Source organism: Barbus barbus (assembly GCF_936440315.1).
Source record: "Barbus barbus genome assembly, chromosome: 5".
Taxonomy (NCBI): domain Eukaryota; kingdom Metazoa; phylum Chordata; class Actinopteri; order Cypriniformes; family Cyprinidae; genus Barbus; species Barbus barbus.
Window position 1 is genome coordinate 29568086 of NC_136733.1, and position 22551 is coordinate 29590636.

Sequence of the window (22551 nt, forward strand, 5' to 3'; positions counted from 1 at the left end):
TGATCTCTTCCTCCTTGCTGTTTGAACTTCCTTTTCATGTCAGATGCAGAATTTTATGATGACAGAAACAGTTTTGTGTCCGTTTTAGATGGAAAAACACACCATGGTTTTAGATGTACAAATACAAAGAAACCATGGTACATCTCTGCAAGAAAATGATGCTAAATGTCTGAGAAGAAAGTGGCCCCATTGGTTGAGGTACATCCTGCACAACTGTAGTTTGCATTTTCGCCTGTGTAGAAATTCATCACCTCTGTTATTTTCTTTCTGTTGCTGTCTTGAGTGTTCCACTCACTTCCACAGCTCATGAAGATTGTGGGTACGAGGAGTCACAGTGCTGCTCTGCTGCATCTCTACAGACAAACATGCTGGATGTAGAAACTTCAAAATAACTGTTGGTTTGTTCACACAAACACTGCAGACGATCCGAAGGGCAAGATAGAACGTGTTTGGAAGTGTAAAAAAAAAGAAGAAGAATCAGACCAGCAGAGGAAGGAGGAAGTAAAGAGAACAAGAGGGGCTGACTGAAACGAATGTACTCTTAGAGTTGACTCTTGTGTTTTGTGATTGTTGTGTGTGTGTGTGTGTGTGTGTGTGTATGTGCGTGTGAGTGAGAGAATGTGTGTAAGTGTGTCTGTGTGTGTGTGTAACCTTTTGGTCCGATTTTGAAGATATGTCTCTGAGACTACCTCGCAACTGGGACTTCAGCACCTTCAGAGCTGAAACTGCCAAGATAGGTGAGTGACACTGTGTGTGGTCAAAGGTCAAAGTCTTTTCCGTGCTTTAGGAATCTCACTTGGCCAGGTGGGTAGATTTATGTGGGATTCTTTATATTCATTGACACAACAGGCCTCCTGTCACTAGGAACTAGAGGTTTGGTCTATACTGACACATGTAATGTGTGACTTTTATGTTATGGGAAATGTAATTAACTGGGCAGTGATGGTGCATATGTTATGGGAAATGTAATTAACTGGGCAGTGATGGTGCATATGTGTTTAGTCTAATTTAGAGGAGGGATTTTACAGTATCTGTAAATGACAGACAAAAGTGGCATGGTGATGGTGTAGAATTCACCCTGAGGCTATATAATGCACTTGAGCACTTCTCATCTGCTACGCGCTTTCCTTGTAATTCTGTTTATTCCCTGAAACACCTTTTGATGTTTTGTGTAGTCATTGTGGCAAGATTATTTGTAGTACTTCCTTTCTATTTTGACTAAACGTTCTCATTAATCTCCAGGCTGTTTAAAAACTCTTGTTAAGAGTTCCAGCAGATTTATGGAGCAATCGGGTATAACGAGAGACAGGTTTATTGTTGTATGCGGTGACTCGTGGCGTTTCTGGTCTCGGTGTGCACTGTCTGCTGGAGATGCAAAGCATTAGTGATTTCCTCTGTGTGTAATCTTCACATGCTGCAGGCAGGAAGACGCTGCAACACTCTGAGAAACATTCTCTGCTCAAAATGTCAGCATACTGTTAAATGCTAGATAGTTATCTACTATGCGGCGTATTACAAGGTCTTTGGTTAAGGTTCTCTCAGCAGTATCCTAGATTAAGACAGCAAGTGTTTCTCACAGTGTGATAATTTTCTGATGGCATTATATTATATAAAGTGTATTGTTACTTGATGTTTAGCTGACACTATTTATTCAAAGCATCTTATAGTACAGCTTCATTTTTTTAAAGTGTCCACAACTAGGGATGCATAGAATTGGTACCATATCAGTTATGTATTTTTTGCCCCCCTCATATCGATCAATATTTGATCTATATCAGCCAGTGTTGGATTTTTAATTGTAAAAACAGGGGAAATAAGCATTCACATCTTGATTACTTTTGCCATCGTTTAATGCTTGCTTAAAGTAATTTTTTTATATTAATAATTAAAATTTGATATGTAGCAAACATTCTTTATTCAAAGCATCTTATAGTACAGCCTAATTTTTTAAAGTTGACGAAAACAGTGTTCGTAGCTAGGGGTGCAGAATATATTGGTATTATAGATTTTTTTTTTAATTTGTTGATCTATATCAGTAAGTGCTGCTTATTCATTGTGCATGTTTCATTTCCCCTATTTTTACATTTGAAGTTAATTATCTAACACTCACTTTAAATTTAAAAAAATATTAATAATTTAATAATACAAATACAAATTATAATAGTCTCAAAATATCTATTTTATAATGCATTTTGTAATGTTGTGATTCACTTGTAGCATTTCAAATTATTTACGTTATAACTTTTATTTGTATTTTATTTTATTTGAAATGGGTGAGGCCTGAAGCCGGGCAATATGTGTGGGCCTGTTGTCCAGGAGAGAGAACAGTGGTCTGTGCTCTCCATCAGGGAAGATCTTCTCAAAATAGACCAAAGAGGCTGACATTAGGTGGGGATCTTTCAAAAATGCTACTTCCTGTGGCTGATGAGCTTGTAACTTCCTGTTTATCTTAGTTCTCTCTCTTCTGCCCTTTCCTCTGATCTCAATGCGTTATAGCGAATTTGACTACAAAAGCTCCAACTGCTCAAATCACTGTGACATCATCTCTTGTCAATTAGATAATGGCTGGTTGCTGTCTAGAGATTTATTTATTGTAGATGCTTTCTTATCAAAGAGATGCCATGAATCAAGTGTTTTGTGGCCAACTGGGGTGATTTTTATCATTTTCTTATTTTCTGCCACTCTGAACGTCTCAGTTTTGTGATCTCTCAATCACAGGGGTCTCTACCCCACCCTCCCTTTGCTATGGGCTATCCCGCCAGAAAGCTAAATCACAAATGGGATCTCTTTTGCTTCTTAGTTCTCTCTCCCAGACATCAATAGGCTCAAATGGAGCACAAACTTTTGAGAGAAAGTGAGAATTTTTTTAAATGCTATTTTCAAATTTACCAAGACATTTGCAATCAAAGTCATATATTTCAATATTAATATCAATATTATATTGTAATATTCTCCTACTGAAAAATAAATGCAGGTCATGTTTTACTGGTCTTAGCTGCGTAAGATGGTTTTAACTGGTCTGGTCTCTGACCCTGACCAGTGCCCAAAACCACTCCAAAACCAGCCAACAGACCAGTTTGACCAGGCTAAGAGACCTGCTAAAACCAGCAAACCACCTTAGGTTGGTCTAAGCTAAATATCCACATAAATATTAAAGATCCGTACACTTATGGCATGTCAACCTAAGAAATTTGTATTTTTCCTTAAAAAAATGGTAGACTGAGTACTTCATTAAGTCTGTCAAGGTACAAAAGATAATTCACATATATTAATATTTATTATTTAATGCATTATGTGTTCTTTTATCTTTTTCTGTCTACATATTTTTATTTCTACTTTCTTGAGGTTTTTTCATTTATACAGTATTCTGTCAGTCAAATTACTAAACTAAAACTAGTATTAGTCCACCTGAATGACAAATAAAACAAATCATAATTTTTTTTATTAAAAAAAGTATTTGGTTTGTCAATTTTTTGCTTTGATAGCATGTGACTTGAGCTTTGTATAAAAGCTCAAGTTTGTATAAAACCTAATGATCATGTTATGCAGAATCATAAGTTTTTTTTTGCTGTTGTTTATTTCCAGGTTTAAATTATATCTTGAATTTTTCAAGTTATATCCACATAAATCTTAAAGCTCTGTGCATCTGTTGTGTGTCAAATTGTGTAATTTTTATTTACTTTACTTTACTTACTTTACTTTTGTCATTTAGCAGACGCTTTTGTCCAAAGCGACTTACAAATAAGAAAAAGTAATTAAAACTAAAAGTTACAACTCTATAAATACTATATACCCACATATTTAAGAAAATAAATAAATTAAATAAAATTGACACATGCATATAACAACATTTCAATAATAAATATATAAATGAATAAACTAAAATAAAAAGCGATACTTCTATCCCTTGCCGGTGTGTGAGTCGCACGGTAGAGTTGATGGTCTTTACACTCTTCGGTCTTCACACTAAGAGGGCTTCACACGACGACTGCCGCGGTATAATAACCTTTTTTATACCAGTCCAACAAATTACCATTTCAATTCAGCTGGACCCACTTTCCTGTTTATCAACTAAAAATGGCCAAGCAAGTGCACACACTGACAAGATACGCGATACAGTACGAGACCAAACGCGATTTCAGCACCTCTCAACACAGTAAAAAAAAAAAAAAAGCGTTTCCTAGCAACGGCAAATGCGCTAAACACTGAGACAAGTAAAAATACACTTACGAGCTGATTTTAAACTTCCGCTGATAGACTGCTTCTCTTAAAGACTATTTCATTACACTGCCTTCTGCTGGCGCTTGAACCCACTTTCCTGTTTATCAACTACAAATGGCCAAGCAAGTGCACACACTGACAAGATACGCGATACAGTACGAGACCAAACGCGATATACACACTTCAATATAACTAAGATTGCAACGAAACTGAATGCTTATAAAGAACAGGAAACAAAGGAGTAAATGAGATGATTCATATTAACAGGTGAAATTTTTTTAATCTAAAACCAGGGTGATTCTTGAATGAAACATAACTGTGAACTTCATTAGATCTCTCAAGGTATAAAAGGGCAATCTCTGAACAATAAAATGTTCCTCTTTAATGTTTCAGTTCTCAAACGCATGTGGGAAAGAGTTAAGATCCAATAATACCCTTTTGACCTAGCGAACAATCCATTGCACAGTAACATCGAAAGCCGTTTTTGCTTAAGTGCGTGGCATTGTTTCTGGCAGAACTGGCCTAAAGTCACAGCAGGACTTTTTCTTCAGCATCGGGACAATTACAGCAAGTCTGCAAATATTTGTCAAGCAGGAAGCTGCCGGGTTCAGATTGTTAGCCACTGTCATCACCACACATGTGCATGATGGTCTCATGATATAAAAATAGAAGTAGTTCAGGTGATTTCATTTTCAGCAAGTCTCGGGCTCATCTGCTTGTTTGTCTTATTCTCTGCCTGATTTTTATCGGTTTCCGCCTCAGCTCGCTCCAAGAGTGTTATGCCAGGGGAAGGGAGCCCTGGATCCACTCACACTGGTTTTAAGAGATCCATGGAGAAACCTCTGAAAACAGGCTGGCTGAAGAAGCAGAGATCCATCGTAAAGAACTGGCAGCTGCGCTTCTTTGTGCTGAGAGGAAACATCTTAACATACCATAAAGATGACAGAGAGAGCACTGTACAGGTAGGAGACAAGCAAGCATGAGTAATACAAACATTACCATTTTTATTATTTTTAATGCATCAATTTTTTATTTTATTTGTTTTGTGTTTTTTGTCATTCTTATTTCCTGTTTTAATTTTACACAATGCCAGTCCTATTAGTCAAATAACTAAAATTCTAGATTTTCAGTGTTGTCTTAGACTTTTTTTTTTGTCTGAATCTGTCTGTATGTCATATAAATGTTTCCAAACTGATAACGTAATGCAAGTGAAATGTGCTTTTATTTATATTTATAAATTTTTTATTTCTGATATTTATTATTATTGTATTTATTTCTGATATTTTATTTACTAAATTACTAATTTTATTTTACTATTTACTAAATTATTTACCATCACTCAGACTGTAACTATACCCTCTTGTCTCATTCTGATCTCAGGGAACCATCCCTTTATTCTCATGCCAAGTTAATGAGATGCCCTCAAATGCGGATGATAAATTCCTGTTTGAGATTATCCCAGGTGAGTCTTTTTTATTAATACTTCTCTTGCACTAGGCGTAATGCAGGCCTGCTATCTATGCAAGTTGTTTACAGTGTATCTCATTGGCTACTACTGTATATGTTGGAGGGCAAGATCATACAGTCGTTGTGTCCCTGATGCATTAGGTAGCAGTACAGATCGGGAGCGGGAAGCCTATGTTCTCAAGGCGACCAGTCAGAGCGAGATGGAAGAGTGGGTGCGCTCCATTCGCAAAGCCATCGGATCACGGTCTAATGGAGGTATCTATCAGTATAAAATTTGTTATAGACTGAGGAGGAAAATGATAGAAAAATGGATAAGGTACTGGTAATTTTCTGCCAGGACTGGACATTGTCTATTACGTTTAGGGACGTTTACGTTTCCTTTAACCCTAAAACACAACACAGTGTAATGCATAATTTAAAATGACTAAAACAGGTTTCTAAAAACCTGTGGAAAATCAATACGGAAAATTCCTTTTTTTGTTGTTTTCGGACTTTTCTTACAGTGTATGGTAGTCTAGACTAGTGGTTAAAATTGGTAACTCGGGTGAAACCCTATTACCTTGATGGCATTTAGGTTGCTTCAGAGAGACTGTCATCATTTATTATCAATTTAAACAGCCTCTTTGTTTACTATAACTGCTGTGTTGAACGACACTCTAATGTACAAAGGGTGTCCTATTAATAATGGTATGAATCCATAGACTGCCACTGCTATTCAATAAAATTATGTTTCTCCCCTCAAAGTGTTTGGAAAGAGCCTTTCAGATATCATGGTGTATGAGAAGAAATTTGGGTCACGTCTGGTGCCCATCCTGGTGGAGAAGTGTGCTGAATTCATCAGAGAGCACGGTCTGAATGAAGAGGGCATCTTTCGCCTGCCAGGACAGGACAACCAGGTCAAACAGTTCAGAGAGGCCTTTGATGCCGGAGAGAGACCCTCATTCCCCAGGTAAAGTTTCACATGTCTAAATCTGAGTGAAACGACTCGTGAATGCTGTAGAGAACTAACCTGAATAAAGCATATTGTTTATTGTTTAGTCCGGTAATGGCATGCAATGGTACTGAATATTTACTTCATTCGTATACCATGGCATTTACAAGGTACTTCAAGGAATACCATAATATTAAAGTACGGTACAAAATATAGTAAAAACAAATATTGTAAAATATTATTACAATTTAAAACAACTGCTTTGTTTTTTAAAATATTTTAAAATAATAACTATTCCTATGATTGTTGAAGATCAATTTGATTATTATTATCAGTGTTGAAAACAATTGATACTTAATATTTTTGTAGATGAATAGAAGGTTCAAAAGAGCAGCATTTATTAGAAACAAATTAATAATTGTACAAATATCTTTACCTTTACTTTTGAACAATTTAATATCATCAACATCCCTGTTGAAGAAACGCATTTATTCCTTACAAAAAACAATATAAAACAAAAACTGACACCAGACTTCTAAATTAGAGTGAGAAAAGGTAATACAATGGCTTATTTTATTTATTTTATTTGTTTTTAACAACTTCAGGTTACTCCTTACTACTGTGTTTGGTGAAGAGAAGCATTATGTGAAATGAAATAATGAAATACATTTCCAAAAGTCAAGAAATAACTAATCCACTAAAAGATTTTTTTTTTTTTTTTTTTTTTACCTGATTTTTATTGATTTTAAGATGTTGTGTTTGTTATTTTCTTTGTTTGGTTTTCTTGAATGCATTGTACAGCACTTTGGGCTGCTCTTGAAGTAGTAGAAATGTGCTATATAAGAAAATAAACTAACTAACTGACTGATTTTGTGACCATTGGTTTTCAGACTTCAATGTTCTTTAAAGCTTGCATGCGAATGGGGCTTTTATGTGGATAACCACACTCTGCATGACCATTTATGGTGACGCTAAAGTCTTCACTGCTATTTTGAGGAAGTAGAATAGGTAAAGAGTTTGACCCAGAATGTGGCTGAGCCACATCCTGTCCTGACTAACAGAGATCTTGCCATTGAACACACGCTCATATCCATTTGACAAGCTACTGTTTTTGCTTTTCATCTTTACACTTTCTGACTGCAAAGACGATTAGTCGACTGTAATGACCGCATGTCAAATTTATACTTAATTTGTTCATACCTTCTGCCTGCAGTGACACTGATGTCCACACGGTGGGGTCTTTACTTAAGTTGTATCTCAGAGAGCTTCCTGAACCTGTTGTGCCCTGGACTCAATATCAGGATTTCCTTGACAGCACGCTGATGCTGGATGCCGCCACTGCAACTGTGAGAAACACATTCACAAAGACAGTATGTCAGATGAGCCCTGATTCTTTAAATAACTGCAATCTGATCAATCCTAGGGCAAAGAAAAGCTGGAGGAACAAATCAGCCTTCTGCCAAAAGTGAACTACAACCTCCTGAGTTACATCTGCAGGTATAAGTCCCTATAAGAATCAAAACGGATCAGACACTGATAGAAGCAAAAACAAGCCGTGGCATTTGTATATACATATTTGTTATTTCAGATTCCTTTTTGAGGTCCAACAAAACTCAAAGGTGAATAAAATGAGCGTTGAGAATCTGGCCACGGTGATGGGAGTGAACCTGTTCAAGCCACAAGTGGAGGACGCCATCAGTATGATGAAGGGTCAGTAATCATCCTAAGATGGATAAAACATTGTGTTCTATGCCATTTACAGTGGGAAAAAAAATAATTTGATCCCCTGCTGATTTTGTACAATTTGCCCACTGACAAAGAAGTGATCAGTCTATAATTTTAACGGTAGGTTTATTTGAACAGTGAGAGACAGAATAACAACAAACAATCCAGAAAAACACATTTCAAAAAAGTTATAAATTGATTTACATTTTAATGAGTCAAATAAGTATTTGACCCCTTCGCAAAACTTGACTTAGTACTTGGTGGCAAAACCCTTGTTAGCAATCACAGAGGTCAGACATTTCTTGTAGTTGGCCACAAGGTTTGCACACATCTCAGGAGGATTTTGTCGTAAAGTCGTGACGTATTGTCAAGTATGGTGACCCATACTCGAAATTGGTGCTCTGCGTTTAACCCATCCAAGTGCACACACACAGCAGTGAGTAGTGAACAAATCCACACACACACACACACCGTGAACACACACCCGGAGCAGTGGGCAGCCATTTATGCTGCGGCGCCCGGGGAGCAGTTGGGGGTTCGGTGCCTTGCTCAAGGGCTCCTCAGTCGTGGTATTGAGGGTGGAGAGAGCGCTGGACATTCACTCCCCCCACCTACAATCCCTGCCTGCCGGAGACTCGAACCCGCAACCTTTCGATTACGAGTCCGACTCTAACCATTAGGCCACGACTTCCCACAAGTCATTAAGATCCTCTCCAAGTCATTAAGGTTTCGAGGCTGACGTTTGGCAACTTGAACCTTCAGTTCCCTCCACAGATTTTCTATGGGATTAAGGTCTGGAGACTGGCTAGGCCACTCCAGGACCTTAATGTGCTTTTTCTTGAGCCACTCCTTTGTTGCCTTGGCCATGTGTTTTGGGTCATTGTCATGCTGGAATACCCATCCACGACCCATTTTCAATGCCCTGGCTAGCTTCGATGCCCTGGCCCTGATGGTACATGGCCCTGTCCATCGTCCCTTTGATGGGGTGCAGTTGTCCTGTCCCCTTAGCAGAAAACACCCCCAAAGCATAATGTTTCCACCTCCATGTTTGACGGTGGGGATGGTGTTCTTGGGGTCATAGGCGGCATTCCTCCTCCTCCAAACATGGCGAGTTGAGTTCTGACCACAACACTTTCACCCAGTTCTTGAGCAGGGGGACCTTGCGGGCGCTGCAGGATTTCAGTCCTTCACGGCATAATGTGTTACCAATTGTTTTCTTGGTGACTATGGTCCCGGCTGCCTTGAGATAATTGACAAGATCCTCCCGTGTAGTTCTGGGCTGATTCCTCACCGTTCTCATGATTATTGAAACTCCACAAGGTGAGATTTTGCATGGAGCCCCAGTCCGAGGGAGATTGACATTTATTTTGTGTTTCTTCCATTTGCGAATAATCGCATCAAATGTTGTCACCTTCTCACCAAGCTGCTTGGCGATGGTCTTGTAGCCCATTCCAGCCTTGTGTAGGTCTACAATCTTGTCTCTGACGTCCTTAGACAGCTCTTTGGTCTTGGCCATGGTGGAGAGTTTGGAATCTGATTGATTGATTGTTTCTGTGGACAGGTGTCTTTAAGAGAGTGCTACTAATCTCAGCTCCTTACCCGAATAAAAGACACCTGGGAGCCAGAAATCTTGCTGATTAATATTATATTGGTGTGCCTTTTAGTCCATGTTATGAGCAGTGTTGGGGAAAGTTACTTTTAAAAGTAAGGCATTACAATATTGCGTTACTCCCTAAAAAAGTAACTAATTACGTTACTTAGCGACTTTTTATGGAAAGTAATGCGTTACGTTACTTTTGCGTTACTTTTGCGTTACTTTTGCGTTACTTTTTAAATATGAGCAGGGCTTGATTGTTTTTAATACAAGAAATTACATTAATACAAATGTAAAAGCCCTGTATCTTGTGAAGGAAAAGTAAATTCACATCTGTAAAGTAAAACTCAGGATAAGAAGGTTTAACACTCTTCGGCAATAAAAAAACAATGAAGTACAATTGTTAGTTTATCTAAAGTCATTTTTGCTTATTAGTATGGTTGAACTGGATCAACAAAGGTCAGCAGCAAAGACATTGGTTAATAAAATGGGATTAGATACATTTGTGTTGTTTAAGATATTTAATTATTGCAGTTTGCGCCATATTCTGAGTTTGCATTTCACTGTTTTAATTCATTTTGATGAATACTAAATCAGTTTTTTGCGAGTGGGATGAATTCATGCACATTCACATTTAGATCTATAGTAACAGCATGCTCACACAGCGCACTGTCAGTCAATAAATGGGGAAAAAGTAACGGCGTGTCTATTTACACTAAGTGCAAATAGCCCATCTTGTTGGCAAAGGCTATTTACACTAACTCCGCCCACTAACGTGTGATTGGATTAGTCAACAAGTTAGTTCAACATCAGTTTCAGTGGCGTAGATGGTAAGGCGTATACTTTTTGACGCAAGTTCGAGCCCACCTTTTGCCAAACATTTTTTTCTCCCTTTTCAAATCTCATATCGCATCAGAAAGGCATTTATTTTCAATAAAAATGAAGGAAATAATCAAAAAGTTGAAAATAAAGTATCGGGTAGGGTTAGGGTAGGTGTAGGGAGGGCTTTCTTGTCCCAATAAGGTGGCATCCATTTAATAAATTTGAATTAAAATTATAATTTACACTCAGTACGTTATTATTGCGTACGGTTTTATAATGTACTACTGAGGTGCAGATAATTGCCACTATTTGCAATAAGTAGTATAAATAGCAGAAAATCTTGCTATTTTAACAGTGTAAATAGAATCTATAGCTATTTGCACTTAGTGTAAATAGCATATCGTTAAAAAATATTTCTATTTTCACTTGGTGTAAATAGAATCCATCGCTATTTGCACTTAGTGTAAATAGCATCTGTTACTAAAAAAATATGCTATTTGCACTTGGTGTAAATAGCCGCTGACAAAAAGTAACTGGCGTTACTTTTTTGAAAAAGTAACTCAGATATTTTCTTGTAAATTAAAAAGTAATGCGTTACTTTACTAGTTACTTGAAAAAAGTAATATTATTACGTAACTCGCGTTACTTGTAATGCGTTACCCCCAACACTGGTTATGAGTGGGCGATATACTGTTAAACACGATAAAGCAGTAGAAATTTGTCAACTGGTAGAGATTTTGGACTATCGTCTCTATCGCGGTTACACGTTCACATGACCTTGCTGTGCTATGTGGTCATGAAAACCTATTGTTTGCACGTGTTTTTAAGCATTGTGGTTTAAAAAGTGATTTTAAGCCGTTGAAATGCAATCAGCAGCGAAAGAGGACTCATTTCACTATATGTGTGCACGCTGTCTGAGAGACTGTTTCTGAGTGCTGTCCATAGACTGTAAAAAAAGATGGACGACGCGTCTCCGCTTCCTTCCATTATAGAAAAGTGAAGCGAATACATCTCAGTATGGCCGCTGCCATTGTGAGTAAATGACGTCATTTGGAGCCCGAGTCTGCGCTGTAGAGATTCGTTTGGAGCTCGAGTCTGTGCAGTAGAGTCGTGAGGTGGAGCTGCAGAATCAAACTCCCGCCCAAACTCCCGCAGACCCAATCAACCATAACGACACGCCCCATTTTTATAGCATCAAATTACTAGCTAAAATCAAACTTACCACAAAAACGAACAATTGAACATATATCAGCGTGATAACAACTACCTTAAATGACCAAAATCATATTTTGGAAAATTGTATTGGAAGTGTAATTATTTTTTTTTATGACGACTCAAGTCCCATTCGTTTACATGGAGAGGGCGGGGTTTATGACCTGTACTGCAGCCAGCCACCAGTGGGCGATCAAAGAGCCCGCAGCTTCAGTTTCCAGTATGAGTGAGACACACCCGGTGCTGTCCATGGGCGGTGCTAGGGAGGGGCTAGCAGGTGCTCCAGCACCCCCAAGAAAAATCAAAGCACCCCCATAAAAAAATTGATAAAATAAAAACATTTGTCTCTTTACACATGCATAATTACTGCAATACAACTTGATATGCTGTCGCACGTAATGTCAGCAATTTATTTTAAAAATGGATCAGTTCCTTGTGCCAAGTAGGCCTGCCCCTGACTAAAGATTTTTCTAGTCAACTAGTCGCATGCTTATATTAAATTGATTAGTATAATAACCTACTAAACCATCCTTTAATATTGTCATTTAAGCGTATTATAGCCTATTCCGCGCTCAAGCGCACGCTTAAAGCTTACCGCAAAGCACCGGCTAAAGTGATGATTTACGAAGGCATCGGGGAAAAAGAAGACATTTTAATTATGTATTAATAAACTAGTGCTTTCTCAGTCAGTGTCGGCTGCAAAGATGAAGTTGCCGAATGCCGGCGCTGACTTGCCATCTCCACAGGAATGGACGTGCCTTTATAGAGAAATGCACCTATACGGACTACATGATCAGAGAAGATTCGTTTTTTTTATTTTAATTGGTTTTCAAGCTTTCTGCAGATTTATTTCTTATGTCTGTGAGCTGGTTCATTGTTGTGATGCATCCCATTCACGGAGACTGCATGAGACGACAGAAAGCACATCCAAAAATGACGGGAGTAGGCTATTTTAAGTTCTTTCCGCAGAAAAAAAAAAAAAAAAAAAAGATTGCGCAGGCATGTCACACAGTAAGCACGATAATACTCGCACACTCCTCATAAACATTTGAAATGCGCTTATATAGCGATTTTTAATATTCATATAAAAATAATAATAAGCTAATAATAATAACAACCTGTTTTGGTCATATTTACTATTAATTGCCCAGCTCCCCCTGTCATTGATCTAGCACTCCTTCAGGTGCTGTCAGAGAGGCACGCGCATGTGAAGATGGTGCTCATAGAGTGCAGGATTACTGAATGGAGTTATTTTTGACACACTTTTTGTGTCAAAATGCAGTAGGCCTTAAGTGAAAGCAAACAGCTGAGAAAGAAAACACATGTTGGATCTGGGCAGCTCTTAAAGTGACAGCAGTCTAATATTCCTGTTGTCTGTTAATCAAACAACAAAAGAGAAAATCTCTCACTGCTCAACTAAAGCAGACTAAAGCACTTTTGTAAATTTAGTCAGTGAAGAATACACATTGTACAGAGAGTAATTTGCGCGTACATTGGACCTTCCCGAAAACTCTCCTCCAGATTCACTAATGCTTCGTAAACGTCCGATTTGATAGTTAAACATCCGTATGTTAATGAATTCCAATCATTCGTAAATGGGGCGCTCGTGCACGCTCATACACAATTAGCATAATCCCCCCTATGAATTAAAGCTACGCAAATTGCGTGTCCAGGAATGCACTGGAATATTCTGGTCTACTTTCTCAGGTTTGGCTCCAGTATTGCATAAATGCAAAAAAAAAAAAAAAAACTTTTTAGCAGACAATATAAAAATTTACAGCCTTTCTTTTATGGAGAAAATTAACCTAAAATATTAATGACATAATTTCTTGCTCCAATTTTTAGAATTTGTTCCTTTAATAAAATGCCCTGAATGAGAATGCCCCTGTTCCTAAAACCACCTGCAAAAGCAAGAAGCATATAATGGCAGGCTAGCATACTACTTTTTCTGCACTACATTTCATGCTATATGCTATTCCATTTCAGTTGTTGAAAAGTTGGGTAATATGTTTAAACGAAAGGCTATTGGCAATATTTTAAAAACTCCTTTGACATATCACACTCACAACTTCCTGTTTTAAAAGCAAACAGAATGTTAAACAGAAAAAAATTGGTTGTTTATGGGACATTTAACCTGAACTGCAATGAGTAAGAATGAGATTTCAAGTATGGTATTTATGGTTAACACCTTGTAGTGATCATCTTTGTTCTCACCTCATACACACAGGAACACCCATGATACAGAAGGTAATGACGGTGATGATCAGACACCATGAGCTGCTTTTCCCACCCTCTAAAGACAAGCTGCCATCTCCTCTTCCGAGCAAGAAAAACAAAAGCAAGAAGAACAGTAACCCTCGCAGTTTTGTGGGCTGGGAGTCTGCAGAGGTACTGATCACGTAAAATAACAGCTGTTTTCAGAAGCACATTCATGGAGAACTTGCAAATATCACACTGTTTTAAAAATGGTGATTCATAGGCCTGGAGAATTCTTAAATAATAACATCCTACAAAGTCATGCAACATTGTAAATATACGTTCAACAATTTGGGGTCTGTAAGATTTTTTAATGTTTTTGAAAGAAGTCTCTCTTTCACCAAGGTTGCATTTATTTGTTTTACAAATACAGTAAAGCTGTGATACTGTAAAATAGTATAATATTAACTGTTTTCTATTTTAATATAATTATGTTAAATCATTTAATATTTCAAATGAATAAATTTATTTGATGGTGAAACTGATTTTTCACCAGCCAGTCAGTGTCACATGATCCTTCGGAAATCAGTTTAATACGCTGATTAGTGTTCTTAACCTGTTACCCTGCGCCCCTATTTTTGAGCATTTTGTAAAAAACGATATAACCAAATAAAAATGTCTGTAGCTCTTGAACCCTAAGGTCTATATTTAAAAATCTGGTGTTGTTTGAAACTAGACACTTGATCCTTTGTTACTCTAGAGTCATAATAACTCAAAATTAGTATAGCAATAGAGTAAAACAAGGTAAAATATACATGAAATTGACTCGCGATATGTTTTAATGAAGCTCACTAAGGGAAAAATGGATGAGACTTTCATGCCAAAGGCCTGAAAACACCATAAAGATAAAGCTGAACATCTGACCATGTTTTGATTCAAATTTGAGGATGATACTCCCAAAAATGTAGTTTCTGTAAGCTTTTATTTAAAAAAAATCTAGGCGTCCTTTCAAAAAAGCCATTTGGAGACCCCAAATAGACACTTTGTAAACAAATGTCCAAATGAGTCAAAACTACATAATACATATATGTATATCAATTCAGAACTGCTCTGCCCACCAAAACACACAATAAAAAACTATTTCTGAACAGCATTTGTAGTGCTGACTCATTTAGTCATTTGGTTAGTCTACAAATGGCATTTTTGAAAAAAAAACGCCTAAATATTTCCTGAAATAAAATATGAAATAATAAATTTTTTATAGGTAAAGACTTACAGAAAGTACATCTTTATGGTATTTCATTTCAAGAAAAGCTTTGGAAAAGTCATTTGGATATTTTATTTCAAGAAAAGTCTAGGAATCCTTTCAAAAATGCTATTTAGAGACTCCATAAGACACTGCATACTACATATGTATATCAATTCAGAACTGCTCTACCAATGAAACCACAAAAAAACACAAAACTATTTCAGAATTTGAACATAACTAAACAGTCTTTATTCTGAACAATTCCAATAATGAAAACAGTGAACCAAAACAGATTTGATCATTTTTGAACTAGTGAAAACACAAAACATGCAAAATACATTGTTTTTACAACATTTGTATTTTTTATTTATTTTATATGGTGAATATTATGAATATTACTATTTTACTAATATAGTAATAGATTACTATTACTAATATTACTAAATAATAAAAAAAAAAAACTATTTACAGTATTTACAGTGGAGGAAGACGCTCTAGCAGCCACTAAAATGGTTTTTTTCTGACCATCTGGATTCACCAGACCTCTGAAAAGACAGGGAAGAGTGAGAGAAAAAGAGTGAGAAAGTGTGTAAGCAAAACAAATCAAACTTGCAACACTGTTTACATTTTGTACACACACACACACACGCGCGCACGCACACACACACAATAACCGGGACATACCCACAAACAAACACACCCACCCACCCACACGAACAAAACTCATGTAATCCCCTCATATTATCCCTCTCCGTTGTCATTTTTAGAATCTAAAACAGCTAACATGAAACAAAAGCTGCAAATACATGATAAAGACACATAAACATTCAAGAGGAGGGTGGAGACACTTACGTGCTAATGCTATCCACGCTTCCCAGCGATCTCAGCGCGTATTCGGCTACTAAATTAGCCATTTTTCTCCCCACGTCCTCCAAAACACCACCAAACGCCACAGAAACACTTCTCAAGTCGAAGATCCATGATGGAGAGATTCAGATGTGAGCTTTGGACAACATCTGTTCGCTGATAGCCAGTCTGTGTAGCGCTGCGACGCCATTATGTGTACGCTTCATGCGTAACCCGAGAGCGCACGAAAACACACGGACAATACGCCGAGCTATTCTCTAAACAATCTTACGTAAACTATTCAAACTGTCAATCACTTTAAACGTCCTTGTGGTTGGCTAACACTTCCATCCATCAAAACTGTGCTGGCGAGGCATTGGCTGGGTTCAAACACCCCTATTGTGATGTGTCCGGATTGACACCTCGCTGACCCATTCACGGACGCGCTTACTGTCCCGGGTTATAACAGCTCCTGCGATTGAAGGAGAGAGACGAGGGAGGGCTATTCTTACTCGGAAGAGACGATTCTGCTGGAAATAGATGGCGTTTCAAAGCTGGAATACGAATTATAATCGATATTTATTGGAAAATGGACGCTATCGATAACTATAACTCGAATCGCTTATGTAAACAAAGGAGGATCTATCGTGTTTTCCCCTATTTTTTCGTTGTTTTTGATTAAAAAGTGGATGCATTTTGAAGAGTGGACCCTTCTCTTGAAATGTATGCTGGTGTGTCTTGGAAAAGTCTGAGCTGACCAGCGCTATTGGCGATCAAACGTGAGTACTGCGGTTCGCTTTGTTCATTTTAAATGGCCGGTCTTTCAGCATTTCTGTTAACCCTTTCCTCTCTGGTGTATTGATTTCAAAAACAAGCTCACATCGTTAATCTTGAGTGTTTTAGCTTTCAAATGATATATAGTTAATGATAATTGATTGAATATTGTTCTAAAACAAAGGTAATAAAAAGTCCGACCACGCCCGACCACGCCCTTCCGGCCCGCCCGCGGGCCGATGCGGGTTAACAGGTTAAAGTCTTATTTTTGTAGAAATTCTCTTTTTTTTTTTCCAGGTATTTATTTAAAATAGAAACTTTTTGAAACATTCTAAATGTCTTTACTTTCACGTTTGATTAATTTGATGCGTCTTTGCTGAATAAAAGTATTGATTTCTTACAAAATGCTCTTACCCCAAAGTTCTAAGTTATAGTGTATAAATTTTTTTTTAAATATAAATGTGGCCTTATTCTTGGCAATATCAGTGAATTTCAAAATTCTTAATGTTTTATCAGTTTTGAAATATTCAGCTAGAAATTTATTTTTAAATTTTCTTCAGAGAATTTAAGCATTTAGATGGCATATTATTGATATTTTTTGTATTAGTATTTATTTATTTATAAAGCACTTTTCAGGCTACAGAGTAACTCCATAGTGCTATTACAAACAGTTAAGAAAATATATATATATAAAAAAATTATTCATTTAAAAAACAATCAAATAGCTGAAAAGGTTTTTGTTTATAGGCTTCAGATTAAGAATAGTCATATTTGATGAACACACCTGCTGTTTGTCAAGGTTTTTTTGAAGTTGTAACTGCGCTACTTTCACACCTTTCTCTCTTAACTGATCGCATCACTCTTCTCTCTAAGTGTGAGGTGTCCTCCCTGTCTGAATCTCCTGAGGAAGAGGAAATGGACACACCTGAGGAAGAAAGGAAGGACCTGTGGTCATCTGAGACAGGATCAGAAGGCACACCTCTTTCTCCTTCCTCTCCATTTTCATCTGCAACCGACACGTGGCCCGACAGCCCCAGAAAAAGGACGCAAACTCTACCCAGCTTAGGCTGTCTGCCAGCGGGAAGAGGCCGTGAGCCTTCTTGGGAACGCTGGAGCAGGTTCCAGGAGAGCTTTAACGAAAACGAAGAGAAAACATTCTCAGAGGACATCTTTAATTTACTTGACCTGCAGAAAGTGACACTATTTTCTGAAGGGCAGAAAAGTGAACAGGAAAAAGTTGAAGGACAGAAGGACACAGAGGACACTGGCTTGCATAAGACAGGTAGCAATGTCGTGGACAAACCGATAGATGCTGTAAAAACACAGTCACAGAACACAACACCCGCTCCCAAACCTCAGCCGAGCAAAGATGTGACTGCGCCAGCTGTGAGCAGAGAGAAGACAGCGGAACCTACAGCACCTGCTCTACAGAAAAGCAATGCAGCTCAACCACAAAACACAGGCACAACAAATATCATCAACAGGTACAGTTAAATAAAAGTGTACCTGTGTTCATTATTTGCCATAGTGGAATTTGTGAAGGGTCAGGGATTTGAACAAACATCCTTTAGACATAAACTTTGCATGCCAGACAATAAAATGGGCTCATAGTTACATTGAAGGAGGGATCCGGGCCATATTTAGGGACCAGAATGAGTCTTGGGGGTGAGCTCTTTATATTTGGCCTATTAAGTAACCAACAATTAGCAGTTGCATAGAACACTCTAGAAACTATCTAGCAAAAACTCAGAACACTCTGGGATCTTTGAGCTGCATTTTTTTTTTGATGAAAATACAGTAAAAACAGTAATTTTGTGAAATATTGTTACAGTTTAAAATGTTTTATATTTTAATATAATTTAAGATGTAATTAATTCCTGTGATGCAAAGTTGAATTTTCAGCAGGCATTACTCCAGTCTTCACTGTCACATGATCCTTCAGAAATGCCTTTAGTTTTGCTCAATCTTACTGACCTCAAATATATATAAATGTGTGTGTGTTTTTCCCTTCAGTCTCCAGCTGAAGAACAAAGAGCTGAGTGCTACAGTGGCAGAGTTGCAGGCAGCACTAGAGGCAGAGCGACGCTGCAAAGCTGCAAGGGAGATCTTACTACGCAATGCAGAGCGCAGCAGGGATGAAGCACTCGTGCGCAATGAGCAGCTGAACCGAGAGATTCAGGAGCTCCTCAACAGACCGACTGCTGGGCCGTCATAGTGACACAGTCAAGCGAATGAAGTTCAAAATACTGTAAGTCCTGTCTAGCTCCTCAGAGGGCTACACAACAAGCTGGACAACTCCATCGGGTTTTACATCATGAACTGCTCTGAAACATGTCTTCAAAGTAAGACTAGTTGGTAATGTCTCAGGATTTGTCCGATACAGTATATGACACCTTATGTACAGAAGACTTCTCTACTTACAAGACAAGATGTGAATTTTGAAGTGATGCAGTATTGGACTAAACAGTTTAGAGATTTATAAAGAGTATTTAATTACCTTTTTGTTGAAATGTTATAGTATTTTATAAAGGATTTCAAAAAGTAACTCCCCAACAAAAACTAAAATGCTGGTCAGATTTGGTTTTAAAGAGCCTTTTTTCAACAAGGAGAAGGCCTGCTCACCTTTAATTATTCATGATAAATTAAAACAAAATATAATGTGGCAGAGGTTTTAAATTAGTATTTCTTCATGTGATCACTAGACTGTGTTAGACTCCATTAGAGTCTGTGAACAATTTGGTGAAAAGGGCAAAAAACACAAAATGTGGATTACTGTCAGTAAATAAACTGTTTTTATCTGGCTTTTCTTTCCTGCACCTTCACGTCTGTTGTCTGGTTGCAGTCAGAAGGAGATAGTGTGTCAGAAGAGATAAAATGTGAGTGTGAGAGAGAAATGGGAAGAATGCTTTCAGATCAGAATTCACACAAGAGACCAGGGGAAGGGGTAAAAACACTGGGAATTTCGTAAGAAAAAAGAAGACCAGATAGCTTTGTGTCCGTCAGCTGTCATAATGCTGATTAAATGATAAGGAAGGAATTTCCTATTTCCGATCAGGCTGAATTATACAGACAATGTGCTGCTTAAAATCAACACAAAGCTGATAATGTGAATATATGGTCAGGTGAGTCATTCATCTGGTGGATTCCAGTTTGTTCTGTGATGCTCTTCAGTGGACCTTTCCGGATGTTTCTCTTGTACACTTATATGGAGCTCATGGCAGCACCACAGTTTCAAAGATAAACAACACTGTCGTCAAGTGTTCCTCCTATGTAGGAAAGATTATCTTGAGAAAGAGAGTGAGCGTGAGCATGGCACGTGACACCACTGGTTACTGGGTCAACATTTCACACACGTCCATTTATAAACTTAAATAATAATTACCTGTGGAGTACTAAATAAATTTTGAAGAATGCTGCTCTTTATAATCTAATGGTATAGAGTTTCAAAATGTATGTGATTTTTTTTCTTTTAACTCTTGGAAAAATATCTCCAAAGCATTCAATTTGGAAGCAGCTTCAATTTGGAAGCTTTTTCTTGTGCTATTCATGTGTATGATTAAATCTACAATAGCCTTCTACAGGTGATTTACTAATTCAATTTCTTAGCCGTGAACGATTCTGTGCACGAGTGAATCGTAGGAGCCTGAATCGCAAACCTTTTTCTAATCAGTTCGACCATTTAATTGAAAACGACCGACTCAAATTAATTGTCAGTGTTGTCTGATTTTAAACATAAACTATCGTTAATGTATGACATTTCCGTCAATGGTAAACGCTATCGTTAAACAAATGTTCATCAGTAAAAAGTGAACGACGACGTTGAGTTTCTGGTGTCCTAACAGAACAGTGCAAAATACATAAAATTAAGAATGATATTTGAGAACTTCAGTGGAAGGTGAGATATTTTTTGATGTTGTTGGCAATGAATTAATCACAAAAAACATCATATGGCTCCCAGTGTTTAATTTGAAGCTAATATCACAGGAAGAGTGACAATTTTCTCCAAATATCAGCATGATTGCAAAGTGATATTGATTTGAAGAACCGTTCAATAAACAATTTCAAATATCAGTATTCAACTTAAAAAACAAAAAAACGAAACATTTATGCAATTGTAACGGCCTGTTAAAAGCATGATTGTCTTGTATTAAACAGCGTGTGTAAATGCATATGAAAATGCCACTTCAGATGCAGATTCTGTGCCACCTCTGCATTGCAAACACAAATTTTGTTGATACTTATTTCATTTGATTGGGAACAGCCTAATAGTGCGACCTCTGACATGTATAGCAATTGTAAGTCGCTTTGGATAAAAGCGTCAGCTAAATGAATAAATGTAAATGTAAATAGTGTCTTAGTATTTGAATTTGATTAAATTTAAGTATTTGACACAAAAGATGATACATACATTTAATTAGGTTAGAAAATGGCCTTTTTAAGGTAAAAAGGCCCATGAAAGGTAACAATTAATTTTAACTTAAAAGTTCATTTCTGTTACTCTTGCAAACTAGCCACCACACAGAATATGAAGAGTTTCAAAGCTGCTCACGGCAGTCCTAAACCTTCCAAGGTACCAGCACAATAACACACTCTGCAAAATATCATCTAATTATCGTTGTCTACAAAATTCCAGAAAATATCGAGATAACATTTTTATCAATATCGCACACCCCTAGTGTGTACATGTTTCAAAATTTCTCCTTTTGCATTTCACGGAAAAATGGCGGCAGAGAGATATGGAGCAAAATGTGGGTGAGTAAACAATTTTAATTCTGATTATCATTATTATATATTTATCTATTTATTTATTTTCTTTTTTATGAACTAATGCTTTATCCCTTTGGCTGGACATCTATAGATCAGTGCTTCTTAACCAGGGATGAGACCTAATTTTAAAAGTGTGATTTCTAGACCTGCAGAAGTCATGTAAATTAACAAATCTTTAAAATGTATGTGCATTTTTATATAAATGTTTTATTGTTCGTTTAAATATATACTGTATACCATAGATATTGAATAGCTTTGGAGTCAAACTGTTTGAGAACCACTGCTCTAGATCCTCTGCCAGTTTAGAGGGAAGACAGATTTGGATCAGATAGGATGAAACTGATCTTGGGTGAGTATTGGAAGTAGACACTCTTCTTGACTGAAGCATTCCTCTCGTAATTACCTCAACACAGTTTTGCAAAGTGGGGATGTACCAGTGTATGAAGTCCGTGTATTGGGTACTTGACATCTTGAGCCTCTGGAGACGTTTTCCATTGGCCGCAGAGCTGTGTCAGCTCCTCAGAATGGATGATAAGGGCTTCCCTCCACTTCCGAATGAGCGGTTTGTTTTTGCCCTTAAGCGCAGAAGCTCTTCAGCAGGCACACTGCTGCACACCCTACAGATGATAAGATGCTCCAGAAGTCAGTGGAAATACAAACAAAATACTCACAGGAAAATACTGTTAGGAAAAAAGTCACAGTCATCTGTCCACAGTTTAACTTCTTATTTGTTTCCCATTAGGGAAT

The 22551-nt window shown here is 37.4% G+C and overlaps 1 protein-coding gene across 1 annotated transcript; it reads left to right on the top strand.

Annotated features, from left to right (window-relative positions):
• The first annotated feature begins 30 nt into the window (after nt 1–30).
• LOC306870168 (rho GTPase-activating protein 25-like) lies at nt 31–19838 on the top strand. Its single transcript, XM_079417276.1, has 11 exons — nt 31–737; nt 4984–5183; nt 5602–5683; nt 5830–5943; nt 6433–6637; nt 7833–7965; nt 8043–8116; nt 8208–8329; nt 14200–14360; nt 17911–18521; nt 19051–19838. The coding sequence occupies exons 1-11, from the start codon at nt 674–676 to the stop codon at nt 19250–19252; spliced, it is 1968 nt and encodes a 655-aa protein (XP_079273402.1). The 5' UTR covers nt 31–673; the 3' UTR covers nt 19253–19838.
• Nucleotides 19839–22551: the final 2713 nt, after the last annotated feature.